General features: G+C 42.0%; 2 protein-coding genes and 1 pseudogene across 8 annotated transcripts; all 3 read left to right on the top strand.

Moving 5' to 3' along the window:
* Window positions 1-415: 415 nt before the first annotated feature.
* Window positions 416-2,544, top strand: LOC110509769 (structural maintenance of chromosomes protein 5-like; annotated as a pseudogene). The gene is made up of 7 exons (XR_016493150.1): window positions 416-835; window positions 1,032-1,156; window positions 1,380-1,432; window positions 1,536-1,722; window positions 1,837-1,971; window positions 2,109-2,250; window positions 2,533-2,544. The product of XR_016493150.1 is annotated as a structural maintenance of chromosomes protein 5-like (transcript).
* A 180-nt stretch (window positions 2,545-2,724) lies between these two features.
* Window positions 2,725-9,977, top strand: LOC149970408 (structural maintenance of chromosomes protein 5-like). Its single transcript, XM_090226957.1, has 4 exons — window positions 2,725-2,980; window positions 3,192-3,305; window positions 6,404-6,498; window positions 7,053-9,977. The coding sequence occupies exons 1-4, from the start codon at window positions 2,858-2,860 to the stop codon at window positions 7,216-7,218; spliced, it is 498 nt and encodes a 165-aa protein (XP_090083083.1). The 5' UTR covers window positions 2,725-2,857; the 3' UTR covers window positions 7,219-9,977.
* Window positions 9,862-25,186, top strand: LOC110509767 (AN1-type zinc finger protein 5). 6 transcript variants are annotated; one of them, XM_090226952.1, is made up of 12 exons: window positions 10,353-10,522; window positions 10,608-10,713; window positions 10,832-10,954; window positions 11,056-11,184; window positions 11,282-11,375; window positions 11,579-11,743; window positions 14,925-15,115; window positions 22,277-22,452; window positions 22,585-22,696; window positions 22,863-22,963; window positions 23,106-23,234; window positions 23,391-25,186. In XM_090226952.1, the coding sequence occupies exons 5-12, from the start codon at window positions 11,322-11,324 to the stop codon at window positions 23,537-23,539; spliced, it is 1,077 nt and encodes a 358-aa protein (XP_090083078.1). In that variant the 5' UTR covers window positions 10,353-10,522; window positions 10,608-10,713; window positions 10,832-10,954; window positions 11,056-11,184; window positions 11,282-11,321; the 3' UTR covers window positions 23,540-25,186. The 6 variants fall into 6 exon arrangements, 4 of the variants coding, with proteins under 4 accessions (XP_090083078.1, XP_090083080.1, XP_090083079.1 ...); XM_090226954.1 differs by having other exon boundaries at window positions 10,357-10,522; window positions 11,661-11,743; XM_090226953.1 differs by lacking the exon at window positions 11,579-11,743 and having other exon boundaries at window positions 10,357-10,522.
* The last annotated feature ends 546 nt before the right edge of the window (window positions 25,187-25,732 follow it).

The raw sequence follows: 25,732 nt of genomic DNA, 5'->3' as shown, positions 1-25,732 counted from the left end.
AAGAGGAGGAGCGGCTCCTGGGGCTGAAAAACTTCTCGGTGAAGGAGTAACATGGAATATTATCACAAGCCGTACCACCCTCTTAGGTCCTAGAGCCTGAGAAGGGAGATATCGAGTATTGTAAGAAGAGAGAAGTAGGAATGTTGTTTTGTAAATGTACTATTTCTATTTGGGTGAAGTAAGTTAGTTTCCCTCTCACGTATGGATTATTATTTATTTTTTTACCTTGTTTTGGTTTCAATTTGTCCAGTTGGTGGCGGCAATACACATTTTGGGGGTGTAGTCCGCCATAAAACCCACAGAAGAAGAATGTGTTGCATGTTGTTTTGTTGATGAACTACACGTGATCCACCTTGTCCAATCATCAATCAAAACCTTCCACACTGGGCGCTCGAATCGCAGTGACAGACTGCTAGGGCGTCTTATAATTTTCAAGAACAACATGGCTTCTGTGGGCGAAAAGAGTATGTAACGTAACGAACACACAAACATCAAATAATGAAGTTAGCTCGTCCTCTGGTACTGAAACTGACCCACGTCCCGTTGGAGTTGGTAAAATGGCTGGTTTTGTCGAAGGCTCCATACTTTGCATCATAATGCAAAACTTCCTGTGAGTCAACTCCCCCTTGAAATGCTCACAAACAAACAAACAAACAAGCTAAGTAACCACAATGACGTGATGGCGATTTACCTAACGTTAGCTACGTCTCTTGTGTGCTAGCATACGTTATCCTTGTGAAATGTTTGAAGTAAGCTAATCTAGCTAGCTGTGAGAGATGTTGCTGTTTTGCAGAGAGACACCTACTAGGCATGAACAACCGAGTCAAAGATTATGGTAATTCTATGTATGACCTAGTCTTGTAGCTAACTAAATGTGCCAGCAAGCGTCAAAGTTGCTGAATGTGCTTGTGTCCGACATAGGTTGTTGTATTGTAGCCGAGGCTACCTAACGTTAACTAAATGAATATGCTAACTATTAGATAAAGTTGCTGCACTTAAGTTAAGGTGACACAATTCACTCCTTCACACAGAACCTACGACCACACCAAACCCGAACATGATTGTGGGAGCCAATGGAACTGGGAAGTCCAGTATTGTCTGTGCCATATGTCTGGGTCTAGCAGGAAAGACTACCAATCTGGGCAGAGGGGACAAGGTAGTTGGCTATTTATTAACAAGTGTAACATTACTGGCTTTAGCTAGCTACAACTGGGATATGTTGTCAACTTTCATTTAACTTCAAGAGCTTCAAACTTTCCGTAGCATTATTTTGGATTGTTGCATGTATGGCACTCTATATTGTACTTCATTTCTGTTTGTTTTAGGTTTTGTATTTGATTGTACAGAATTTAATTGATAACTTGTATTATTCTGACTAGGTTGGACTGTACGTGAAGCGTGGGTGCAACAAAGGCTCGGTTGAGATTAAATTGTAAGTCTGTTATTGATTAAATCAGAAATGCCATCACACTGATTCCCATATGTTTCCAATAGTGGGTATAATAACATGGATGGAACCCCACCTGTTTTTTCAGGTACAAGGCCGGGGGAAACCTGGTGATCAACAGAGAGATCCACGTGGAGAATAACCAGTCAGTGTGGCTGCTGAATGGGAACCAGTCAGTGTGGCTGCTGAATGGGAGACACTCCTGCCAGAAGGCTGTGGAGGAGGTGAAGGCTCTACAGATCCAAGTAAGCAACCTCTGCCAGTTCCTGCCACAGGTGAGTGTAAACTTGGAGGTAACACCTTCTTTCTTTTTTTTTTACTTCAATGCTAACGTCCTACTCCTTCCAATTTTCTGACCACCCTTTGCCTCCTGCCCTGTGACTTTGCAGGAGAAGGTGGGTGAATTTGCCAAGATGACCAAGATTGAGCTGCTAGAGGCCACAGAGAAGTCAGTGGGGCCTCCAGAGATGTACGAGTTCCACTGCAAGCTCAAGATCTTCCGCACCAAAGAGAGGGAACTGGAGGTGAGCACAGTTTTAACTCTAGCTCTATGGATGAACGGGGACTCATTGCTTCTTCTTTTATAAAGATGTTTTTGCTGTGGTGTTGACCGCTCAGGGGAGAGCAAGTTCAATGGTATGCTGGTATTGTTTTTTGGTAGAATGTGTGCAAGGAAGAAGGCCAGCGCCCTGGAGAAGTTCAAGCAGAGGAAGGAACGGAACAAGCATGGCGTGGGGCGCTACTATGAGAAGAAGAGGCACCTGGACATGATTAAGATGCTGGATAAGAAGAAACCCTGGGTGGTGAGTTTCAATAGCAAGATCATCTGACACACGTATTTATTATGCACACCAACGTAAACCGCTTACTCCAGACACTACAACGTGATGCAAACTGTTTCTGTTGCAAAACATTTTGCTATGTTGTGCACTAATGAATACAACCCTGTAGTCATTCATAGCTTGCAATAAGACACTGGACATGGGTAGATTATCCTCAATGTAAAAACAAATTGCATGTGAGTGTGTTTATATGAATGTTATGTGAATATGTTCATCTTTGTCAATCCTTTCTGTCCTCTCCAGGAAGCAGACTGAGGAGGCGGACCGGCAGAAGCAAATCAGCAACATCCGATGCTGCGGGCAGAGGTGGCTAACCTGGGCGACCGATCGGACGTGATTGCGTGGTGAACGCCGAGTTGAAGCACATCCATGAGGAGAAGGCCGACCTACGCAGGGAGAAGGACAACCTGAACGGAGAGTGTAGACGTAGGAGAGGCACAGGCTCTAAGGAGTTTTGGCACAGTGCCTTACTGCACCATTTTAACCATGGTGAAGTGTTACACACACCATTTGACTTGGTGCTAAACATCCTGTAGTGTTGAAGAACAGGCTGAGAAGTCTGGATGACATGATGAAGATCAAGGAGGAGAAGCTGAGAGGGTGCTCCAAGGACACCTACGCTGCTCTCAAGTGGCTGAGGCAGAACAAACAACTCTTCAGTGGCAATGTCTATGAACCAATGATGCTAGTGGTGAGAGCATACTATTTGTCCTGGCCATGTCCTAATACTTTGAAGCATCATTGTTGTTGAGCACCCCTCATACTTTTGTTTGTTTGCTGTAGCACGGAGGTCTTTTTTCAATTAAGACTACTTGGTTCAAAGAACAGTATGTATGACTATGTAAAAAGAATTTGAAAGCCCGTAGTAGCATTTTGTTGAATTAAACATTCTGTTCTATCAGATCAGTGTCCGCAGCCCGAAAAATGCCAAGTACGTAGAGAACCACATTCCTTTCAATGACCTGCGGGCCTTCACCTTCCAGAAGAGAGAGGACATGGAGAAGTTCATGACAGAGGTGAGAAGGGTCAGCAATAGATTCAGAAAGAAATTCAACTGCCAATACAAGAAAATCCAAATGCTCTGTCTACAATGATATAAGGCAAGGTTTGTACGTTTATGAAAATCCTGTACGTTCATGAACATTTTTAAGTGGTGTTTTCCAGGCCTGGAAAAGTTTTGGAAAACGATACAATTCTAAAAGGTTTGGAAAAGTAACAAACTATTAAATACATTTCTATGAATGTAATTTATTTAGGCACAGTTTTTAAATATGTATTTTTATTTAATTGATAACACGTCAGTGTCCTGGCTGACATGTCTGTGGTTGCGCGCGTCACTCGTAAGGGTTCGAGACAAGTGGGCTGTTGCTCAAGGAGAAGCGGGACAGTCAGACATTGTAGCAGCAGATAGGCCTAGCCTGTAAAATATTATAGAGAACAGACTAATAACTAGGTAGCCAATTCAAAACTGTTAACTGTTTAGCTGTTATTAGCGTGTATTAAGGTTTTCGTTATATCCGAGAACTTTTCACTGACAATCACAAAAAAGGCCATATGAAGTTGATTAACTTTTTTGAACAATTCGTATGATTAATTGAAACGATTCTTTTTGACAAAACGAACAATTCACTTTGCCATTAGTTGGGATTCGGTTCAATTGTGGTGAATCTAATCATGTGAATAAAAATTATAATTTGCGAATAGTAATATTAGGAAAAAATATTTGATGTAGCTTTTTGAATTATGTGGATACTTCCAGTTCGTTTGGGCATCCAATGCATGGGACATTGCAACTCAATAGATGCTAGTTAGCCTGCAAAGTAAACACAACTAAGGTAGCTAAGATATATAAATATGACTAAAATCGAAAAGGTATATTTTCTGGAGAAAATTTGTGGGTTTGCTTCAGCTGAATAAAAATATTTGTAACCTACAATAGCCATTTGATCTTTGATATGTTGAGTGAGCTAATTATTTCAAAAGGCATAAAGTATTTGGTTATAATGTTGCAATGTTCTACATCAAGGGTGGTCAACCATCCTCCAGGAGAGCTACTGGCTTTTATTCTAGTCCCCCTCTAACGAACAACATTTTTAGAAATTTGCTGCTCAACCGGACCTTGATAGACTGGCTCTGTGTTTGAGCAGAGCTTGATCAAAAGCCTTGACACCCAGTAGCTCACTGAGGGTTGACCACGTGTTTTATGTAGTTACCTAACAGGTGTTCTGCATTGTGGGGGCTTAAGTGCCTTGCACAACGTACATGGGATCAGAGAGCGTCCTCCCAGAGTCGATACCACATTACGCTTACTTTTTTATACATACATATGTTTATACATATACAATTGTTGGTCATGGAAATTTGGTTAAGTCAAAAGTTTACTGACCATGTGACCCACCTGCCCAGGCCCTAGTTATAGGCTCTAGTTAAAGGAACTACAGTGCCTTGCGAAAGTATTCGGCCCCCTTGAACTTTGCTACCGTTTGCCACATTTCAGGCTTCAAACATAAAGATATAAAACTGTATTTTTTTGTGAAGAATCAACAACAAGTGGGACACAATCATGAAGTGGAACGACATTTATTGGATATTTCAAACTTTTTTAACAAATCAAAAACTGAAAAATTGGGTGTGCAAAATTATTCAGCCCCCTTAAGTTAATACTTTGTAGCGCCACCTTTTGCTGCGATTACAGCTGTAAGTCGCTTGGTATGTCTCTATCAGTTTTGCACATCGAGAGACTGACATTTTTTTCCCATTCCTCCTTGCAAAACAGCTCGAGCTCAGTGAGGTTGGATGGAGAGCATTTGTGAACAGCAGTTTTCAGTTCTTTCCACAGATTCTCGATTGGATTCAGGTCTGGACTTTGACTTGGCCATTCTAACACCTGGATATGTTTATTTTTGAACCATTCCATTGTAGATTTTGCTTTATGTTTTGGATCATTGTCTTGTTGGAAGACAAATCTCCGTCCCAGTCTCAGGTCTTTTGCAGACTCCATCAGGTTTTCTTCCAGAATGGTCCTGTATTTGGCTCCATCCATCTTCCCATCAATTTTAACCATCTTCCCTGTCCCTGCTGAAGAAAAGCAGGACCAAACCATGATGCTGCCACCACCAAGTTTGACAGTGGGCATGGTGTGTTCAGTGTGATAAGCTGTGTTGCTTTTACGCCAAACATAACGTTTTGCATTGTTGCCAAAAAGTTCAATTTTGGTTTCATCTGACCAGAGCACCTTCTTCCACATGTTTGGTGTGTCTCCCAGGTGGCTTGTGGCAAACTTTAAACGACACTTTTTATGGATATCTTTAAGAAATGGCTTTCTTCTTGCCACTCACTTCCATAAAGGCCAGATTTGTGCAATATACGACTGATTGTTGTCCTATGGACAGAGTCTCCCACCTCAGCTGTAGATCTCTGCAGTTCATCCAGAGTGATCATGGGCCTCTTGGCTGCATCTCTGATCAGTCTTCTCCTTGTATGAGCTGAAAATTTAGAGGGACGGCCAGGTCTTGGTAGATTTGCAGTGGTCTGATACTCCTTCCATTTCAATATTATCACTTGCACAGTGCTACTTGGGATGTTTAAAGCTTGGGAAATCATTTTGTATCCAAATCCGGCTTTAAACTTCTTCACAACAGTATCTCGGACCTGCCTGGTGTGTTCCTTGTTCTTCATGATGCTCTCTGCGCTTTTAACGGACCTCTGAGACTATCACAGTGCAGGTGCATTTATACGGAGACTTGATTACACACAGGTGGGTTGTATTTATCATCATTAGTCATTTAGGTCAACATTGGATCATTCAGAGATCCTCACTGAACTTCTGGAGAGAGTTTGCTGCACTGAAAGTAAAGGGGCTGAATAATTTTGCACGCCCAATTTTTCAGTTTTCGATTTGTTAAAAAAGTTTGAAATATCCAATAAATGTCGTTCCACTTCATGATTGTGTCCCACTTGTTGTTGATTCTTCACAAAAAAATACAGTTTTATATCTTTATGTTTGAAGCCTGAAATGTGGCAAAAGGTCGCAAAGTTCAAGGGGGCCGAATACTTTCGCAAGGCACTGTATATACAGTGGGAAAAGTTATAATGGATTTGTCCTTGGCCTCAGGTATGTGACAGCCAGAACCTGAGGGTGAATTCAGTCTTTGCTCCTGAGGAGTCCTGTGCCACACACCCCCCTTCCCGACCCATTGAGTCCCTGAAGTGAGTGGTCCTCTCATACTGTCCCAATATGGATTGTAAATGTATCAAGCCTATACCTAACCTCAACTGTAATGCCAACCCTTCCATTTGTATGTGTAAGATAATTTAATAATAATATAATTTAATTGCTATATTGTAATTACTTCGCCACCATGGCCTATTTATTTCCTTAACTTACCTCATTTGCACTCACTGTATATAGACTTTTTGTTTTATTTTGTTCTACTGTATAATTGACTGTATGTTTTGTTTATTCCATGTGTAACTCTGTGTTGTTGTATGTGTCGAATTGCTACGCTTTATCTTGACCAGGTCGCAGTTGCAAATGAGAACTTGTTCTCAACTAGCCTACCTGGTTAAATAAAGGTGTTCTCAACTAGTCTACCTGGTTAAATAAAGGTGTTCTCAACTAGCCTACCTGGTTAAATAAAGGTGTTCTCAACTAGTCTACCAGGTTAAATAAAGGTGTTCTCAACTAGTCTACCAGGTTAAATAAAGGTGAATTAAAAAAAAAAATTAATAATAATAGATGCATTTTTTTTTTCTGTCTGTAGGCGTTTCGCGTTCTTTGCGTACCTCTTCGATGCTCCAGAAGAGGTTATGAGCTACCTCTGCAACCAGTACAAAGTGCACAATGTTCCCGTTCCATACCCCAGAGTGGCTGGGAGGATGGAGAGTTATTTTGAATTTCAACAAATGTCACTTTCATATTTTATTTGATTTCTGAACAGACTGGAATATAAGATGCTCCAAACTAGGGGTGTGACTGTTAAATTGGGATCCTCAATGTTAAGAAAATCCCTAACAAAATATATTTTTTAGGCTATAAAGGCCTGGGGAAAGTTGTGTAATGTAAGTAAAACCAGAGAGGAAGAGGTGAACTTTAGGCTACTGCAAAGCATGCGAGCTAAGACATTGTGAGACGCAGATTACCAAGATGTACAGTGGGGCAAAAAAGTATTTAGTCAGCCACCAATTGTGAAAGTTCTCCCACTTAAAAAGATGAGGCCTGTAATTTTCATCATAGGTACACTTCAACTATGACAGACAAAATGAGAAAAATAAATCCAGAAAATCACATTGTAGGATTTTTTTATGAATTTATTTGCAAATTATGGTGGAAAATAAAACTTTTGTTATTGACAAAATACTATCTCAATACTTTGTTATATACCCTTTGTTGGCAATGACAGAGGTCAAACGTTTTCTGTAAGTCTTCACAAGGTTTTCACACACTGTTGCTGGTATTTTGGCCCATTCCTCCATGCAGATCTCCTCTAGAGCAGTGATGTTTTGGGGCTGTTGCTGGGAAACATGGACTTTCAACTCCCTCCAAAGATTTTCTATGGGGTTGAGATCTGGAGACTGGCTAGGCCACTCCGGGACCTTGAAATGCTTCTTACGAAGCCACTTCTTCGTTTCCCGGGCGGTGTGTTTGGGATCATTGTCATGCTGAAAGACCCAGCCACGTTTTATCTTCAATGCCCTTGCTGATAGGTTTTTCCACTCAAAATCTCACGATACATGGCCCCATTCATTCTTTCCTTTATACGGATCAGTCGTCCTGGTCCCTTTGCAGAACAACAGCCCCAAAGCATGATGTTTCCACCCCCATGCTTCACAGTAGGTATGGTGTTCTTTGGATGCAACTCAGCATTCTTTGTCCTCCAAACACGACGAGTTGAGTTTTTACCAAAAAGTTCTATTTTGGTTTCATCTGACCATATGACATTCTCCCAATCTTCTTCTGGATCATCCAAATGCTCTCTAGCAAACTTCAGACGGGCCTGGACATGTACTGGTTTAAGCAGGGGGACACGTCTGGCACTGCAGGATTTGAGTCCCTGGCGGCGTAGTGTGTTACTGATGGTAAGCTTTGTTACTTTGGTCCCAGCTCTCTGCAGGTCATTCACTAGGTCCCCCCGTGTGGTTCTGGGATTTTTGCTCACCGTTCTTGTGATCATTTTGACCATGGGGTGAGATCTTGCGTGGAGCCCCAGATCGAGGGAGATTATCAGTGGTCTTGTATGTCTTCCATTTCCTAATAATTGCTCCCACAGTTGATTTCTTCAAACCAAGCTGCTTACCTATTGCAGATTCAGTCTTCCCAGCCTGGTGCAGGTCTACAATTTTGTTTCTGGTGTCCTTTGACAGCTCTTTGGTCTTGGCCATTGTGGAGTTTGGAGTGTGACTGTTTGAGGTTGTGGACAGGTGTCTTTTATACTGATAACAAGTTCAAACAGGTGCCATTAATACAGGTAACGAGTGGAGGACAGAGGAGCCTCTTAAAGAAGAAGTTACAGGTCTGTGAGAGCCAGAAATCTTGCTTGTTTGTAGGTGACCAAATACTTATTTTCCACCATAATTTGCAAATAAATAAATTAAAAATCCTACAATGTGATTTTCAGGATTTTTTTCTTCTAATTTTGTCTGTCATAGTTGAAGTGTACCTATGATGAAAATTACAGGCGTCTCATATTTTTAAGTGGGAGAACTTGCACAATTGCTGACTGACTAAATACTTCTTTGCCCCACTGTATGCTCATGGTTCTCCCTGCTCCATTCTTTCTCCCTCGTGTTGGCCTGCCTGCTTTTTCTCTTCACTAATGATGCAAGTGTGTGTGTTCATTCTTTGGTCTGTTGCGTGTAGAATATCCTAGCCTTTTCATGACACCGATGTTGCCGGGATACAGAGGTATCTTCAGGCCAGTCTAACGAGCATGGGGTAGCCTACTCTTCGTTACTGAGTGGGTGGGGTGCTTTTGTCTCATATGAAATTACATTAGGCTATTGGCATGTTTGTCTGTTAGGGTAGGCTTTTTAAATATCGGCACATAACCTCTAGACATATGAACCGGCATTTTACTTGTCTGTAAATGAATGCCACGAAGCGGGACTAACATTCATCACTAGGCAACCAGAACTGTCCATCAAATAATCTCAAACTGCCTGCGCGCAGACATTTAAAAACTGTGACATACAAAGACATTTAGTAGAAAAAAACACATCTAGCTCCCCTACCATTAAAAAACACAGCAGCACATCAATCCCCAATGTTTGTTGTCAGGGAAACAATACAGAACATTCTATGCCCGAGCAGAATTCTGAGAAGTTAGACGCTTCTGATTTTTGAATGCAGCTTTTTTAATGTATTTTTGTCTGAAAAGTTATCAATTGTTGCTATTGACAAGTTACTGTAGCTGCGTCCTATGTCTGGTAGATATAATATAGCCCTAGCAGTCATGCATGCATCATAGGGAAATTATTCTGCATTGTTAATTGACGTGGAATTGTATGATTTTTTAAACATTTTTGGGGGGGGTTATCGTTTTAACGGAAAACCGATTTTAATAAAATAAAAAAATGTTGGTCAGTTTGTCACATCCCTACTTTCACCTCAATCATTCGACCATATATGTTTGTCAGGTGATTGAGGAGCCTTATCTGAAGGTGCTCTACACGGCTGAGGAGAAGTACTCCCTGAAGAAGTCCTTCTACTCATGCAAGACCAGCACCAGTAACTCTGCTGTGCGGCCCTCCCAGTACCTCACCATGGCCGTGGACGCCGAGGACAAACGCCATCTGGAGGAGCAGATCAGTGTGAGGCCAGGAAAAATATGAATTTGAAATAACACATGCTGTAAACTGTCCATTAGCAGTCCGTATACTTTTGTCATTTCTCATAGGAAAGGAACTTTCTTAAGATTGACTTGACACCTGCCATAGTAATACATTTATATCATAGACACACTGATGCTAGTTGGCATAGATAACTTGCAGTAATGTAGTAATAACCAGATGCTTAGCATAGCATTACACCTTGAAAGTGAAGTGTAACCTTTGGCCATGCCCAGGCAGCTGAGAAGAGCATGCAGGCCATCGATGCACAGATGATAGCCATGCAGGAACGTGCTGCCAAACAGGATCGCCGTGACAATGAGCTGCGGGCCCAGAAGAAGGCGCTCTCTGAGCTGAAGGGCAAAAAGAGACAGCTGGAACAGAATATCAGCACCAAGCAGGACAGGTGGGTGGCAGACACACACAGTGTAAACGTTTAGACAATCAGCTTCGTATTTGTTCTCACATACCATTTACTCTTCTGTGTGTAGTCTTTGGCAGATGGCGCAGGGGGCTGAGGAAGAGACTAAGGCCCAGATCTCTCCAGTCAACTCCCAGAAGGTGTCCATTGTGGCTGAGTTCATGGCCCACATGAAGGTACTGTCACTGGTTAATACTGAAGGCTCTATATACACAGATTCTATGTTACATGAGATTTGTATACTAAAACCCTTTATTTTTATTCAACTCTCTCCTTCTCTTTTCCCTTCTCCAGCTGAGGGCTAGGTTGAGTATGGAGAAGGTGTACATGGCTCTAGAGACCGTGGGCATGACAGCAGAGAAGACCAAGCTGGAGACTGACTGCAAGGAGGGCTCGGCTGAGCTCAGGGTCCTAGAGGTCACACGCGCGCACACACACTAAACTATTACACAACACAATATTTAATGTATGATTTGCTGAGTGCTAACTGTGTGTGTTTCCTCTTCTCCCCCTCGCAGCAAGCGTGTGCCATGCTGGAGCAGCGTAAGGCCTGTCTATTGGAGAAATGTAAGGGCATGCTGAGGAGGGCCAGGGTGATCTTTAACATGGATCCTGGGAAGAGTGTTGTACCCCCAGACCTACACACGGTCAGTACAGTAACATTGGCACATTCCATTCATTCTACCAGGTTAAATTAATTCCTCTATTCATTAATTTGTGTATTTCTTCATGTGTGTTGTGTAGGCCTTCAGTCAGCTGCCCAACACTGGATGAGATTGATGCCATGTTGAATGAGGAGAGGTCCAGGGCAGAGTGCTTCACTGGCCTCCGTGAAAATGTAAGTTGGAAGGCTCCTCAAAGCATGCAGTGTGCTCGTGCGTCAGGCATACCACACACCCCCGCAGGGGGGTAAAACCGCAAAAATGTTCTCAGCCTCATGGAAAATGTGTAAAATATCATGAGATTAGCTATAAAACTGCACTTTTTCCTCTTTGCCCCATGGCAATGTGTGGAATTGTAGGAAGTATTATTTTTTTGCAGTATGCCCCACTGGTGTCTGAGATCATAGATTCTACCTCACTATTTAACCCCCACCCCCCTCGATGGTGGATGAGTACAACAGAAGAGAGCAGGAGATCAAGAACCTGGAGAAAGAGCTGGATGACGAGCAATGCCCTTGACACCTACAGACAGACCATATCAGAGGTACTTCAGTGTTTGGATTGGTCAGATTTACTAGGCTTTTGCAACTGTGCAAGATTGACCTGTTTTTTTTGTTGTTGTGAGGATTACAAAAACAAATCTTAAATGTGAAATTGCCTTTAAATAGTTCCATACCTGATTTGAACCTGCGTATCTTTTTCCTTCATATGTTTTGTTATTTCAATGCGTCATAAAGCAGGTGCAAAATTGGTCTCTGAAAATACACAATCTAGAAAATCTGTGTGTGCTAGTGTACTTGCCTCAAAGTGCATGTTCAAGTGTGTTGTCTTACAGAGAGTAATGTTTCTTTCCTGAGGCCTTCGCCCTCTCTGTTGACATGCTAAGGAGTGCTGGCTGAACCCTCTTAAGCAACTGGTAGAGCAGATTACCAGTTAACGCTCTCTGCCATCTCGTGCCCTAATTTGGGGTTTGACAGAAAAAAAGTATGCACAGTTTATTTTGGCATTGCTCCCCTTACACATTTGCTCAACTTATTTGTTTGTTTTATATAGTCTCGTCAAATTAATAAATATTTTGTATATACTGTTCGAAACACTGTTCAAATAAATGTTTTCTTTCAGATTTGTAGGACTAAGAAAAGTTAATTGTCAATTGTTTAGATGCAAGTGGGGAAGGGGATACCTAGTCAGTTGCACAACTATGCATTAAACCGAAAAGTGTATAACACACTTAACACAACCCCCCCCCCCCCCCCCCCCCCCCCCCTAAATCAGAGTGGTGCGGAGGGCTGCCTTAATTGACGTCATCGGCGCTCGGGGAGCAGCTGTTGCCTCGCTCAAGGACAGAACAGCGTATTTTTCCACCTTGCTGGCTTGGGGATTTGAACAAGCAATCTTTCGGTTATTGTCCCAAAGCTGTAACTGCTAAACTATCTGCTGCACAAGCGCTGTTCAATTTTGGGTCAAACAAATTAATAATGGAATATTTTTATATTTCAGTGACATCTAGCAATTCAGCGTGGCAAAAGACACATTTTATGAATTATTTTTAATACATGTTAGCTAATGGTTTTTGCTGAGTGCTTAGGACATCAGACACTGAAATCACCAAGCTTTTCCCTCACCCCCTCCCATTTGTATCAATGGTCTCTTGATCAACTTGGATACCTTTTGTCTATAAACCAGAGTGAAAATGTCATCATTTTGTTGCGCTCATCACCTCTGATCACATTATAGTGCAAAAGAGCTGGAAAAAGCCTTTTATGGGGGGGGGGGGGGTCATGTGAGTGTTTGTTCACAAAAGTTTTATTTTTGGGGGGGGGCCTGTGGGATTATTTTAAGATGCTCTTTGAAGAGGTAGGGTTTCAGATGTTTTCCCGGAGGTGGGCAGGGACTGCTGTCCTAGCTTCAGGGGCAAGCTAGTTCCATCATTGGGGTGCCAGGATAAGAAGTGATAGAGCTGAGCGGGAGCCAGGTGTGGGAGGGCCAAGAGATCAGAGGTGGGAGAACGGCGTGCTCGGGTTGGGGTGTAAGGGCTTGAGCATAGCCTGAAGGTAGGGAGGGGCAGTTCCTCTTGCTTCTCCGTAGGCAAGTACCATGGTCTTGTAGTGGATGTGAACGTTGACTGGAAGCCAGTAGAATGGACGGAAGAGCGGGGTGACATGGGAGAACTTAAGGTTGAACACCAGGCGTGCTGCAGCATTCTGGATAAGTTGCAGGGCTTTGATGGCACAAGCAGGGAGCCCAGCCAGCAGCGAGTTGCAGTAGTCCAGACGGGAGATGACAAGTGCCTGGATTAGGACCTGTGCGAGTTAGGGTCATACTCTATGGATGTTGTAGAGCATGACCCTGCAGGAGCCACTGCTTTGATCTTTGCAGAGAATGACAAGGTGTTGTCCAAGGTCACGTCAAGGTTCTTTGCATTTTTTTTTATTGTTCAATTAGCTGGCCGCTCAACTATCTGAACTTATGGTCAAATTGCCTGCCGGGGGGCCCCCATTGATTCTGTTAGTCTGTCTCACTCATATATATTAAAAACATTTATCTCCACCCTATGGCAAACTATGTAGAATGGCAGCAAACTTGCTTTAAAACTGTAACATTGTCTCCACCCCATGGCAAAATGTGTAGATTGCAAAACATTTATTTATTTATTTGCTGTCAAGAGTGGGGCCACATGTTTTGCTTGCAATGTTGGGAGTATGGCTCTGGGTACGCAGACACCCGTGCGCAATTGCAGCCCCTCGTGACGAGTTCAGATTTGTTTGTGGCCCCCACCCCCATCAAAGTTGCCATCCCTGATGTGAGGATATGACAGAGCCTGAGTGACTTGGTGTATTGACAGAGGGAGGGGGCCTAGAACCGAGCCCTCGGGGACACCAGTAGTGCGAGTACTTGATGGAGACACAGATCCTCTCCACATCACCAGGTAGGATGCAGTCCAAGAGTTAGCAGAACCTGAGACACCCAGTCCTAAAAGGGTGGAGAATCTGATGGTTCACAGTAGAGGATAGATCTAGCAGGATGAGAACAGAGGAGAGTGTCCGTTTTGGCAGTGTGGAGAGCCTCTGTGACACACTAATTTACCAGTCAAAATGTGTAGATTTGCAGGAAATTTGCTTAACTTACCTCCACCTGTGGCAGAATGGGTAGAATTACAGGAAATGAGCTGTAATACTGCAAAAATTATCTCGCTTAGGTCCTCAAAGGCTAGGGCCCTGATAACCCTCATATTTTATATTGTCTTGTTCTGTGCATTCTTTTGTGTTCTCATATTGTTCCACGTGTAGTTTCAAAAGATTGTTTCAATGCCATTACCGAAATTAAACTCTACCCAATATTATTTTCTTTATTAGAATCAGTGCTAACATTAGTATGATATTGTGTAACGCAAACAAGGTATTACTCAAGTTCGACATTATTTACTTACCTAATATACAGTCATTGTTTACTCCGTTGTTTTGTTGTTACACCGTGTCCAAGCCACGATTGATGTAAAAACGATGACGAATGATTACAGATGCTTTTTGGGGGCGTTGACTGCTCAAATTCACTGATTTCCAAAACATCCACTGACTGTCTTCACAATGGTTACATTGTAGCTAACACTTGTTCTGTATGTGTTAAACTATTAGCGACCACCAAAAGGGGTGCATGCCCCTACTTTCCTCTCCTCCAACCATCGGGTCGCTATCTTCCATGACGTGTATTGCCACTCCTCCTAGGCAACAAACGCAAAACCGGTGGACAACAGTAGCGAGGCTAACCAGCTGGAGGGATTCAACTCCGACGGAGTCCTTAGTATTGCAGAAAGGGGGAACGGAGAGTCTGCCAGGGCTTTTCTAACACCGAACGACCCACGGAGCAAGAACCCGCTTATTCAATTAAGCTACTATAAAACTACACCGATAATAAGGTAAGTGAAATTACTTTAAAAAATATTTGCCAGCCTATGTTAGTTACTGTCATTTAACTGACTAACAGTTGTTTACTGTGAGTGTGAAAGGATATCGAAAATGTATTAGCTAGCTAACGTTACAACCAGCTAGTTTTTACTTTTACTAGTTAATGTAAAATGTCTTAACTATACAGGTCTAAGCAATTGTTATCCAGTTTAATGTATGGTGAATTATTAAGGGCAAACTGCTGGCTACCTAACGTCGTTAGCTAGATAACTTACTATTTTTGTTCACGAAGTGAAAATGGCTAGTTAGCGTCCCGTATATCTAGTTTTTTTCCACGGGGGGGTCAGAACAGTTTCACCGCGGAAAACAACCGTTAGGGAACATTGGAGTTACTGTAACCACGACAGAACCGGCTAACTAACATTACTACCTGAACCGGCAACCATCGGAGTTCGATCAGCGTGGTCGATGATGATTGACGAGAGGGATGTGCGGATCATCTCGAGGCAACCTCGAATATCTTACATGGTTAACGTAGCTTGCAAACAAGGTCTGTCGAAATGGGCATCCATTTTTATTTAACCTACGTTAGATGTAGGTAACTAGTTATTGGTGTACCGAAAGTATTTGTTCATCTTGAACTGCCAAAACAGGAAGAGTGGCAGGAACAAAGACATGACAAAGTGCTAACGTTAGCTAGCTAGTAAGATATAGTGGTGATTTGCGAAGAACCTTTCGTTCCAGCTTGTTCGCCAGTCTGCTTGGGTGGATTTATTATGTATTATAGTTTTATTGTCTATATAACGTTGTCAGTTGGATAACGTTATTTCGATATAAAGTAAACTTGTCCTTGGACCCTAACGTGGGGGGATGGTGGTCGTGGCAGTAGGCAGGCAGCACATATTCCTTCATGTTGATTTTCATGTAATATATTATTTATAGCTAAACATCATGACTGTTGGTTTAACAGTTAGCTAGCAACACACATTTCCTATCAATGCAAGACATATGCATGTGGCTTTGCAACTTGTAGGTATGTAGCTAACCAACTCCGCGATTTACAATGGAGTTGAGCGACATTCTATCAAACGACTGATTTTCAGCGCACAGAATAACACCCAATTATTCCGTGTTCATGACGCCGATGAGCTTCAGGTCTGGAGTTGGATGACCGTTCAAAAGTTTTTCCCCAGTTGTTTTGAACGCGGCATTATACAGTATGTGTGTTATTTTTGTTACGTCGGATCTCCAGTCCGCCCACACTATTGTATAGTTGAGTTTAATCGGCTGGTAATGTAGCTAAAGATTGTAATCTATTGCTCAGTCAAACTTTAAGCGCCCTACATTCGTTCCTGTATAAATAAACAACCAATCTTGCTGTGCCAGCCGGCTTTTTGTGATGTAACCAAACCTTAGTGGGGCTTCCAGGGTTGCCTAAAAATAGTCAGCCGAGCTGTTAGCTAGCGAGGTTGTTTGAGATCAGTGTGTCAACCTTGCTTGTAACAGGCGAAAGTGAATACCCCTGTCCATTTGAGTCAGTGTGGTGGGAGTTAGAGGACTCTAGATGGATAAAACCTGTTTTGGCATTGCCATTGAGGGCTTCCACACAATTTTAAAGTAGCCAACTGGGTGGGCCTTCCTATGGGTGAGGAGGGATTACAGGAGTGCAGTCAAGGAATTATACTTGTGAGCAAACATTCCATTACTATAGGTGGCAGTCAATTGCCAACCTTTGCTGGCAGTGTGCATCCTTTCAGTTTGTTTGCCAACTAAGAAGTAGTAGAAAGAAAATTGACTTCTTCAATCTGGAGATGGCCTCAATGTCACTGCCTGTGTGCTCAGATGCCACAATGGGACATGTACTCACACCCCTTGACTTTTTCCACATTTTGTGGTTACAGCCTGAATTTAAAATGTCACACACTACCCCATAATATAAAAGTGGATTTATTTTTTATAGATGCTTGAATGAAAAGCTGACACTTTGAGTAAGCATTCAACCTCTTGTATTGCCAGCCTAAATAAGTTGTTTGCTTAAGTCACAAGTTGCATGTACTGACTCTGTGCAATAACTGTTTAATATGATTTATAAATGACTACCACATCTGTACCCCACACATACAATTATCTGTAAGGTACCTCAGTTGACCAGTGAATTTCAGATTCAACCACAATGACCAAGGGAGGTTTTCCAATGGCTTGCAAAACGTGAAGTTTTTTTTTTTGTCTTGAATATGAAGCGAGTACCATTCATAGTATTTTCAAGCATGGTGGAGGCTGCATCATGTTATGGCTATGCTTGTCATCAGCATGGACAACAGCAGGACAATAACCTAAAACACAAGGCAAATATACACAGGAGTTGCTTACCAAGATGATATTGAACGTTCCTGAATGGCCTAGTTAGTGTTAACTTAAATCTGCTTGAAAATATATGCGAACACTTAAAAATGGTAGTCTGGCAGGGCATAAAATGAACACCTGCCAAATGAGAGTAGATTTAGGTATTGGAAACTACGGATGCTTATTTTACCAGCCACATTGGCGGGTGGTCAATTTGCAGAGCTCTAATGCGAGCATTACATGTGCGAATAGAGAGTTGAGTATGAGTAAGTGGGAGTTGCGATTTCTATTAGAAAAATGCTGCAGTGGCTGTTTTCAAAGTACAGTTCGTCAGCGTGTTTTAGAACACGTTGAAGAAGTAGGAGTCACCCTTTGACTGGTACTGTATTTTGATGGGGTTACAGAGATGACAAGCGGGCGCTTTAGAGTTGTTTGATCAGTCTGGTGAGGTACAACACAAACTACAGCTTAGTAATCACAATGACTAATTCATTGAGGAACGTATGTGTTTAATCAGGCTGTGTTTGTGAGCGCTGGACTGAAAAGACAGACATTTATGAGCTGTTGAAAGATCTGTCACAGAAAAGGTGATATGCCTCATTTAAATGTTCAGAGAACTTGTGTAACAGCATTATTGTAAGAGGGCGAGCGCAAATAATTGCTTAAACCAAAGTATTCTAAAGAGCTACCATGTGTAACGTTAACAGACACCCATCATCTTAGTGTTGGTTTGATGCCAATGACAGATTGTGCCCATTACCGATACCAATTAAGATATTTAAAAACCTGTCATGGAATTTGTTGATGCATAGTTTCAATGGGGCCCACCCTGCAACACTTTTAATTGGTGTAGGTAATACTTTATTTTTGTACTATATTTTCGTTGAACGTGTAGACGAGTAACACCACTATTACACCAACTGTTTGAATCAACTTCGTTTCTACGTCATTCTACCACAACAAAAATCTATGATGGGAAAAATTTTGGAAAGGAATTTTATCGTAATTTCACTTCAATCAAAACTAAACGTAGAACTGACATCTGTTTCCAGTAGGTAACAACTGTTTTTTTTTTTTTTTTGAGTCTGCTGCTTCAACTGATAGCGAAGAGACGCCATTCGTCACATCCAGGGTTGCCAGTTCAAGCAAATGTTTTTGTCCAATGACCAATCAAAACCTGCCCAAATGACCTGAGAACTAAGCCTATTTTATTTATTTTTACAGCAAGGGAGGAGTTGCCATATCTATACAATGAGCAATTTTTTTCATGCCGTTATCAAGGTAATTAATAAGGAATATTAACTTTTAAAGAAATTAGAAGCAAAATTCAGGGTTCCTCAAAATAGTTATTGCAAGCTGTGACATGACGTAATAAAGGAATTTGAATGTGACAAGCAAAGAATTTGCCCTTATTAAACTTGCCAGATCATTTTCCATTAATGGATGTCGATTTACTAACTCTCTTGATTGTTGTGATTAATCAATAAGGCACAAGGAGGTATGGTATATTGCCAATATACCTCGGTTAACCTTTTGCGACTAGCAATCCCGGATCCGGGAGCGTAATCAAAGCCTCAAACAAATTAGCATAACGCAGCGGACATAAATACCCCCTAAACTTTTTCTATTCATGAAAATCGCAGATGAAATTAAATAAATATATTCAAACACAAGCGTAGCCTTTTGTTAATCACACTGTCATCTCAGATTTTCAAAATATGTGTTACAGCCAACGCTAGACAAGCATTTGTGTAAGTTTATCATGGCATAATGCTATGCTAGGCTCTGCTGGCAGCAGGCAACATTTTCACAAATAAGACAAGCAACCAAATTAAATATTTTACCGTTGAAGAACTTCGGATGTTTTCACTCAGGACACTCCCAGTTAGATAGCAAATGTTCATTTTTTCAAAAAATATTGTTTTTGTAGGCGAAATAGCTCCCGTTTGTTCATCATGCTTGGCTGAGAAATCGACCGGAAAATGCTACCGCTACAACGCCAAACTTTTTTCCCAAATTAGCTCCATATCGACAGAAACACGGCAAACATTGTTTAGGATCAATCCTCAAGGTGTTTTTAACATATATATCCATTGAGGCAATTGGTTTCTCATAAGAAGCGATTGGAAAAATGGCTACCTTTTCTGCCGGAGACACCATGTGATCTGATCACTTGCTAAATATGGTCCCTTACGGCTATTCTTCAACGGAAATGCGTAAAAAGACGTCACAATGCTGTAGACACCTTGGGGAATACGTAGAAAACGTAAGCTCATTCGTAGCTCATTCACAGCCATATAAGGAGTCATTGGCATGAGGTGGATTTTAAAAATGTCACTTCCTGGTTGGATTTTTCTGGTTTCGCCTGTAACATCAGTTCTGTTGCACTCACAGACTATCTTTGCAGTTTTGGAAACGTCGGAGTGTTTTCTATCCAAAGCTGTCAATTATATGCATAGTCAAGCATCTTTTTGTGACAAAATATCTTGTTTAAAACGGGAACGCAAGAAGTTTTTAAGGACTGTTCTTAAGCGCAACGCTGAGTGCCTGGATACAGCCATTTAGCTTTGTTATACTGGCCATATACCACAAACCCCCAGGGTGCCTTATTGCTATTATGAACTGGTTACCAACAGTAATAAGTGCTGTTTTGATATACCTGTGGTATATGGTCTGATATGCCACTGTTTTCAGCCAATCTGCATTCAGGGCTCAAACCAGGTTTATATTTGTATATAAATCCCCTTTGAGCATGTGCATAACTATAGATAAATCTGTCAGGAGTTTGAGATATGAAAGTTGGCCAGAGGATCTCAATCTCTGAGCAAGAAACATTTGGATGAACAAACTTTTAGGCTATTTTCTGGCAATTGTTCTCTTATGCGCTAGGTGTTAAGACTAAACTGTTATAAATGGCTCCATTTGCGAGATTTACTTGTTATTTCAATAGGTGTAGGACACAGACTAAAATCTGGGTTTATGATTCTAATTAAATGCCATAGTTTGCTTAGATAAAGTCAGGTAGCCTATAGGCCCACATCTCATTTCAGTCTACAGTAGCCTAGACTAGATGTAAAACTGAACGATTTAGCAGCTTACTTAGTTAAAATGAACTGACTAACTCAATATGCTTGTCAACAGCCAAGGTTCTGTAGCCTAGTCTGACTACTGTTACCATCAACCTAATGCGTTCATAAGATCACCAGGCTACAATGACAATAAACTGAATTTATAGACCAATTTATTAAATTGTTTTGCCAGCTCCAGGTAGGCTATACAGGTGGCAGAAATTGATTTGACTCCAGTGGTATTGTAATTTCAACAGCGTATACGTTAATGGGCTACCTGATGGCTAACAGAGACAAATATGTAATTATCCACATTTAGGACCCCCCCCCCCAAATAAAAAGAAAGAACCACGCGAGGGAGTTCCACAACTTCCATTTCAGATTTCCACTCGGCAACCTCCAAGAATTGAGCATGCATAAATCACTGCGCTTGACAGCAGTCAACATTAGAATGCATTTTAAACCTCCTCTGAGTGGATTTATGTCATGTGCCCAAAATCATTTTCCAGTGCTTTGTCTCCATTATTTCTTGATGTGCATCAGTTCTAGAGTTTTTATGTTTTCTGTAAAAAGGGTTGGAAATAGGTGTCTCCGTAATGACAATCTAAATAGCCTACCCACAACTGGTAAAAAGATGTCAGTGTGTGTGTGTGCTGCTGCTCTCCTCCTCTCGCTCACGTGATTCGGCCAATAACTGTAGTGGTCTTTCAACCCACATGCACCCCTCTGGTCCTCCCCACCACTCACTCAGGAACTACCTGACAGTCTGGAGCAGGTCACAGTGAAATGTATATATTTTAAGAGAAATGCCACGGTCGCTGCGGTGCAACTTAGAAATAGCCCAAAAACCTACAACCCATGACCAATAGATTTTTGTCCACAACATCCTATTCAAAGGAGCCTGATTTGGCAGGAATACCGCAAACATGGCCACACACACACACACACACCCGTGGCTTTACGCACCAGGTAGCCTAGTGGTTAGAGCATTGGACCAGAAAACCAAACCTTTGATTTTTTCGTGTCAAAGAATTCCTTCACAGCCCTAATAATTATCAGTTGGGAGGCCGTTCAAGTAGATTTTTCCCAGTCGTATGTGGTAAACATAGATATTGTGTCCCATTATTGCGTCTGAACACACCAGCAGCACCGTTGAAAACATATCCATTTTGAAGTAAACAAACTGAAAGGGTGCATACTGTCATCATAGTGTGTTTAAACTGGTATGAAGCCAATGATGCCGATTTACTGCCTCCTACACTTATTGAATGTTTGCGCACAAGTATAATTGTCTGATTCCTCCTGATGACCCACTCTGACCTTGATATACAGGGTGAGTGAGATCATTCAGGTTCAACTGTTGAAGTGGCAGTGCTTTTAGAATGGTGGCAAGCAGTTCAAGGCCACAGATGCCAGGACAGCCCAACAAGATTAAAATGCTGGAATATAATATTGCTTCTTTGTTAAGGGTTCATTTTCTTCTATTGGTACTGAATGTTGTCTGATGCGTTGCTGGACCAATACTGTAAACAGCTTTGTCTCACTAACAATTGATTATGTTTAGACATTTGGCAAATGATAGGCTAATAACTGTACTAGAATCATATTAGAAGGGGCTCGCCATATGTCGCCATATGTCATAAGCCCCCCCCCCATAAGAGAACCATTGTCTGCCTGTTTTTGACACATGAAATTCTGCCTGATTGTTTGTAGCCCACACGTCTCACTCTCTAATGAGCATGTCTGTTTAATTCTGTCCAGGGCAATTTACCCAGCAGAGATGGCACAGGAGACCAATCAGAGTCAAGCGCCCATGCTTTGTGCTACCGGCTGTGGTTTCTTTGGAAACCCCAGGACCAGTGGCATGTGCTCTGTCTGCTATAAGGACCACCTGACCAGACAGAACAATGGAGGAGTGAGCCCCCTGAGTGCAATGGGTAAGATCTGCCATTCCTCCATAAGCTGTTAATCGTTTTTGTTCATTTTTATCAGAGAAGTAGATGCCTTAGGACTCAGGTTTGCGGTCATGACCTTTTCTCCTAGTAAATCCAATAATTTGTATCATTTAGGTGGCAGTGTCTCCGGTAGCCCCACAATGGAGGCCTCTGCCATCCAGAGAATTGAGGCCACATTGAATAATGCTGCGGCGGCTGCTGCTGAAGCTGATGCGGAAGCTGCCAGGTGAGTGTCAGTTGCTACTTAGAAATTACCATGGAAACAATTCTTTAAGACCAATCCACACCAAATGACTGTCGCTTATTTGTTATCATTACATCTGAATGAGATGGCTAGTGTGAAGTGGACGATTTGGAGTAAAACTTTGTAGCTTCTCTTTCTCTCACTGTAGTGGGGCAGCAGCTGCTCTTCCTGTTACCCAACAGATGACCGAGATGAGCATTTCCTGTGAGGAGGAAGGAGCATCGCCTAAAGCAGAGCTTGCAGAACCTGGTGGGTGTCTGACTCATATGGGTGTTCAGAGCCTCATGGGGGGGGGCACACTTGTGAGTGGTTACACGCCTGTGATGGGAGGTGGTTGTGAATATTCTCGGGCTGTTTTGAGGTCTTATTTTGCGTTCCCCTATTTTTCCAGTGGTCACTCAGCCCATCGCCTCCGCTTCCCCTCCCAGTGCTGCCGGGAGTGACGACTCCAAATTACCTGAACCCGCCAAACCGAAGAAGAACAGGTGCTTCATGTGCCGCAAGAAGGTTGGCCTTACAGGTGAGGACAAACATTCCATTACTGCTTATTCAGTTAGTTACACCTCAAGAAGGCTGTGGCATATGTGCTTCTATGATTTGAGGGTGATACACTGTACAAAGTTGGTATGAGCCAGGTCTATTAGTGTGACTCACTGTACCCTTTTTAATCTGCCAGGTTTTGACTGCCGCTGTGGGAACCTGTTCTGTGGACTCCACCGTTACTCAGACAAGCACAACTGCCCATACGACTACAAAGCAGAGGCCGCCGCCAAGATCCGCAAGGAGAACCCTGTGGTGGTGGCCGATAAGATCCAGAGAATATAAGACCTTTTCTCACTTTGACCTTTTCTCACTGAGTGATTGGGTTAAAAAAAGGACTCGTGCTGACCTGCGTTCTAAAGGACTAGTTTTTTAAATTACAGTTTGGGGGGTCCAGTTTCCTGCAATGCATGAACGATCACATTTTTTTATTTTGTTTTCTGTTGGTGTCTGTGCTTATGATTTAAAGAAAAATGAGAAAGATCAAATGTTTTTTTAGAATACTACAGACTAGAAATGTTGCTTTTCCGGTGATGCCTGGACCTGGCTTAATTCTCACTGTTTATGGGGGAGTCTGATTGTTGTGAAGTAGGCGAGCTGATGTGTTAACTACTTTTGTGACTGGCTATCTGTGTGTTTAGATTTTTCTGAGGATAGTGGGGGACACTAGCCTATGAGACTGTTACAGCCCCGACCGGATCACTCCCGCAGTGGCAGGTCACAGCTGGCTTATGTTGGGAATAGCTGTTTTTGCTCAACTTCTCATAACGTGTCATGGTGTCCTCCATGGAGTCTGTTTTATATGTACTACCAGACATGTTTGTTTCTGTGCTGCATGGGGCCTCAGTTCAGGGGAGGTCCTCAAGCACATTTCCCTATTGTGAGATAAGATGTGAAGTAGTGACATAAAAAAAAGCTTGATTTATTAGTCAACTAAAGAACATGTTGGAGGAGCTTATGAAGTTATCATCCAGTAGGCATGGTGAAAGCAACCAGACCCCTGACACTTGGACGATGGCTGGATGGATGTGTTCTATTCCAACCTTATTGGCTCTCATCAGAGATGCATCTGAATCTAACCGAATATCATTGTCATACAAGCCTGCTCCACTGGTTCATTCTTCTGGCAATGTGTGCTGCACTAAAAAAAACATTGCTTAGGTTTACTTGTATCTGTTAAAGATTATTTCCTAAAGAAGTATTTAGGTTCGATGCTGTGATGCTCATTTGCAGGGGATACTTGGCGCTGCCTCTGACCGGGTGGATGGGAAATTGGAGGAAGACTTCCTGCAATGAGATCAAGGTCAGGTCATTTGACCTCACTCATCCAGCCACTCGGGTCATGTGACAGTGTTGATGCCCATTCTGTGTTCTTTTTTTTCTCCCTCCTCGTGTCCATGTTTTTATGAGGATATGGAGTGTTTTGCATGGGTTGTTGTATCAATGACAAAAAGCCTAAATGAACCAGATTGCTGAGGTTGGAAGGGTTAGGTCCACTAATCTTTTGATGAATGTTTCACTTCTGTTTTATTATTCTTTTTAATGTATGTGTGCTGATATGTTTGATATATTGTGGAGTGCGTGTCACATGCTATGTATTAAACACAAGTGTAGTGTAGTAGACTTGGATGGATGGTGGATGAGTATTGTGTATGTATGCAAGTAAGTGCTTGTGTTCCTCAGTAGTCAGAACTGGTCCAGTGGACTCACTCTGGATTTAGATTCTTTTAGTTTTTCTGTTTTATTTGGTCCTGCTGTTCACGCTGTAGGGCTGTGAGATTTCACTTTAATATCTGTTTTCATATTTTTAACCCTTTTTTAGTTATGCAAGTTTGTACAAACCATTATTTATGTACTGCGCATTTAATCTTGTTACACAACATTACTGCAAAATTGTATCATGTAAATAAAATGATGTACAGAGATATAGAATCATGTAACCTGTGGCCATTTTATTTACCGTTGATGCTATCAGCTAATTTAGTCTGTTTTCACGTTGAAGCTTTTAACATGTCGCAACAGTGAATGTGATGCATTTACCAATGTCTCTAAGACTCCAATATCTTTGCAAGTACCAGTACGTAATTGCAATGGCTTGCTACACGGCCCATGGTATTTTACTATGCAGAGGGGCAAAACCCGATAGTGTCATTTTCTCCCTCCTGCTATGACAACTGTGGAGGTGCTGCTTTTTTAAGTCTATTTGAATTTAAGGATCCCCATTTGCTGCTGCTTCTTATCAATACCTCTCACAAAGATAAGGAGTGATACTGTCAACCTCTCCAGCTTTGAGCTTGAGATATTGACATGCATGTTATTGATGTTGGCTCTCTGTGTACATCAGAGATGGTCGCTAGTCTTTGAGGTAGAGGTCAAGTCTCAAGTCCCTTTTGGCAATGGCTTTCTGCCTGGTGTGGGTTAGGTCTTGTAAACCTTGTAAATGATTTGAAGAGACTCCCTTGTTCATTAGTCCATACT

The sequence above is a fragment of the Oncorhynchus mykiss genome, chromosome 29, assembly GCF_057628025.1.
Source record: "Oncorhynchus mykiss isolate SJ-2025 chromosome 29, ASM5762802v1, whole genome shotgun sequence".
NCBI classification, from domain to species: Eukaryota; Metazoa; Chordata; class Actinopteri; order Salmoniformes; family Salmonidae; genus Oncorhynchus; species Oncorhynchus mykiss.
This window is presented reverse-complemented; position numbering and strand designations above follow the sequence as displayed.

Coding starts and splice junctions, on each gene's coding strand:
- LOC149970408 (XM_090226957.1), top strand. CDS start 2,858: ATGATGAAGATCAAGGAGGAGAAGCTGAGAGGGTGCTCCAAGGACACC. Junction 3,306..6,403: donor TGGAGAAGTTCATGACAGAG/GTGAGAAGGGTC, acceptor CCTTGGCCTCAG/GTATGTGACAGCCAGAACCT. Junction 6,499..7,052: donor CGACCCATTGAGTCCCTGAA/GTGAGTGGTCCT, acceptor TTCTGTCTGTAG/GCGTTTCGCGTTCTTTGCGT.
- LOC110509767 (XM_090226952.1), top strand. CDS start 11,322: ATGTTGAATGAGGAGAGGTCCAGGGCAGAGTGCTTCACTGGCCTCCGT. Junction 11,376..11,578: donor TCACTGGCCTCCGTGAAAAT/GTAAGTTGGAAG, acceptor ATTTTTTTGCAG/TATGCCCCACTGGTGTCTGA. Junction 23,235..23,390: donor CAAGAAGGTTGGCCTTACAG/GTGAGGACAAAC, acceptor TTAATCTGCCAG/GTTTTGACTGCCGCTGTGGG.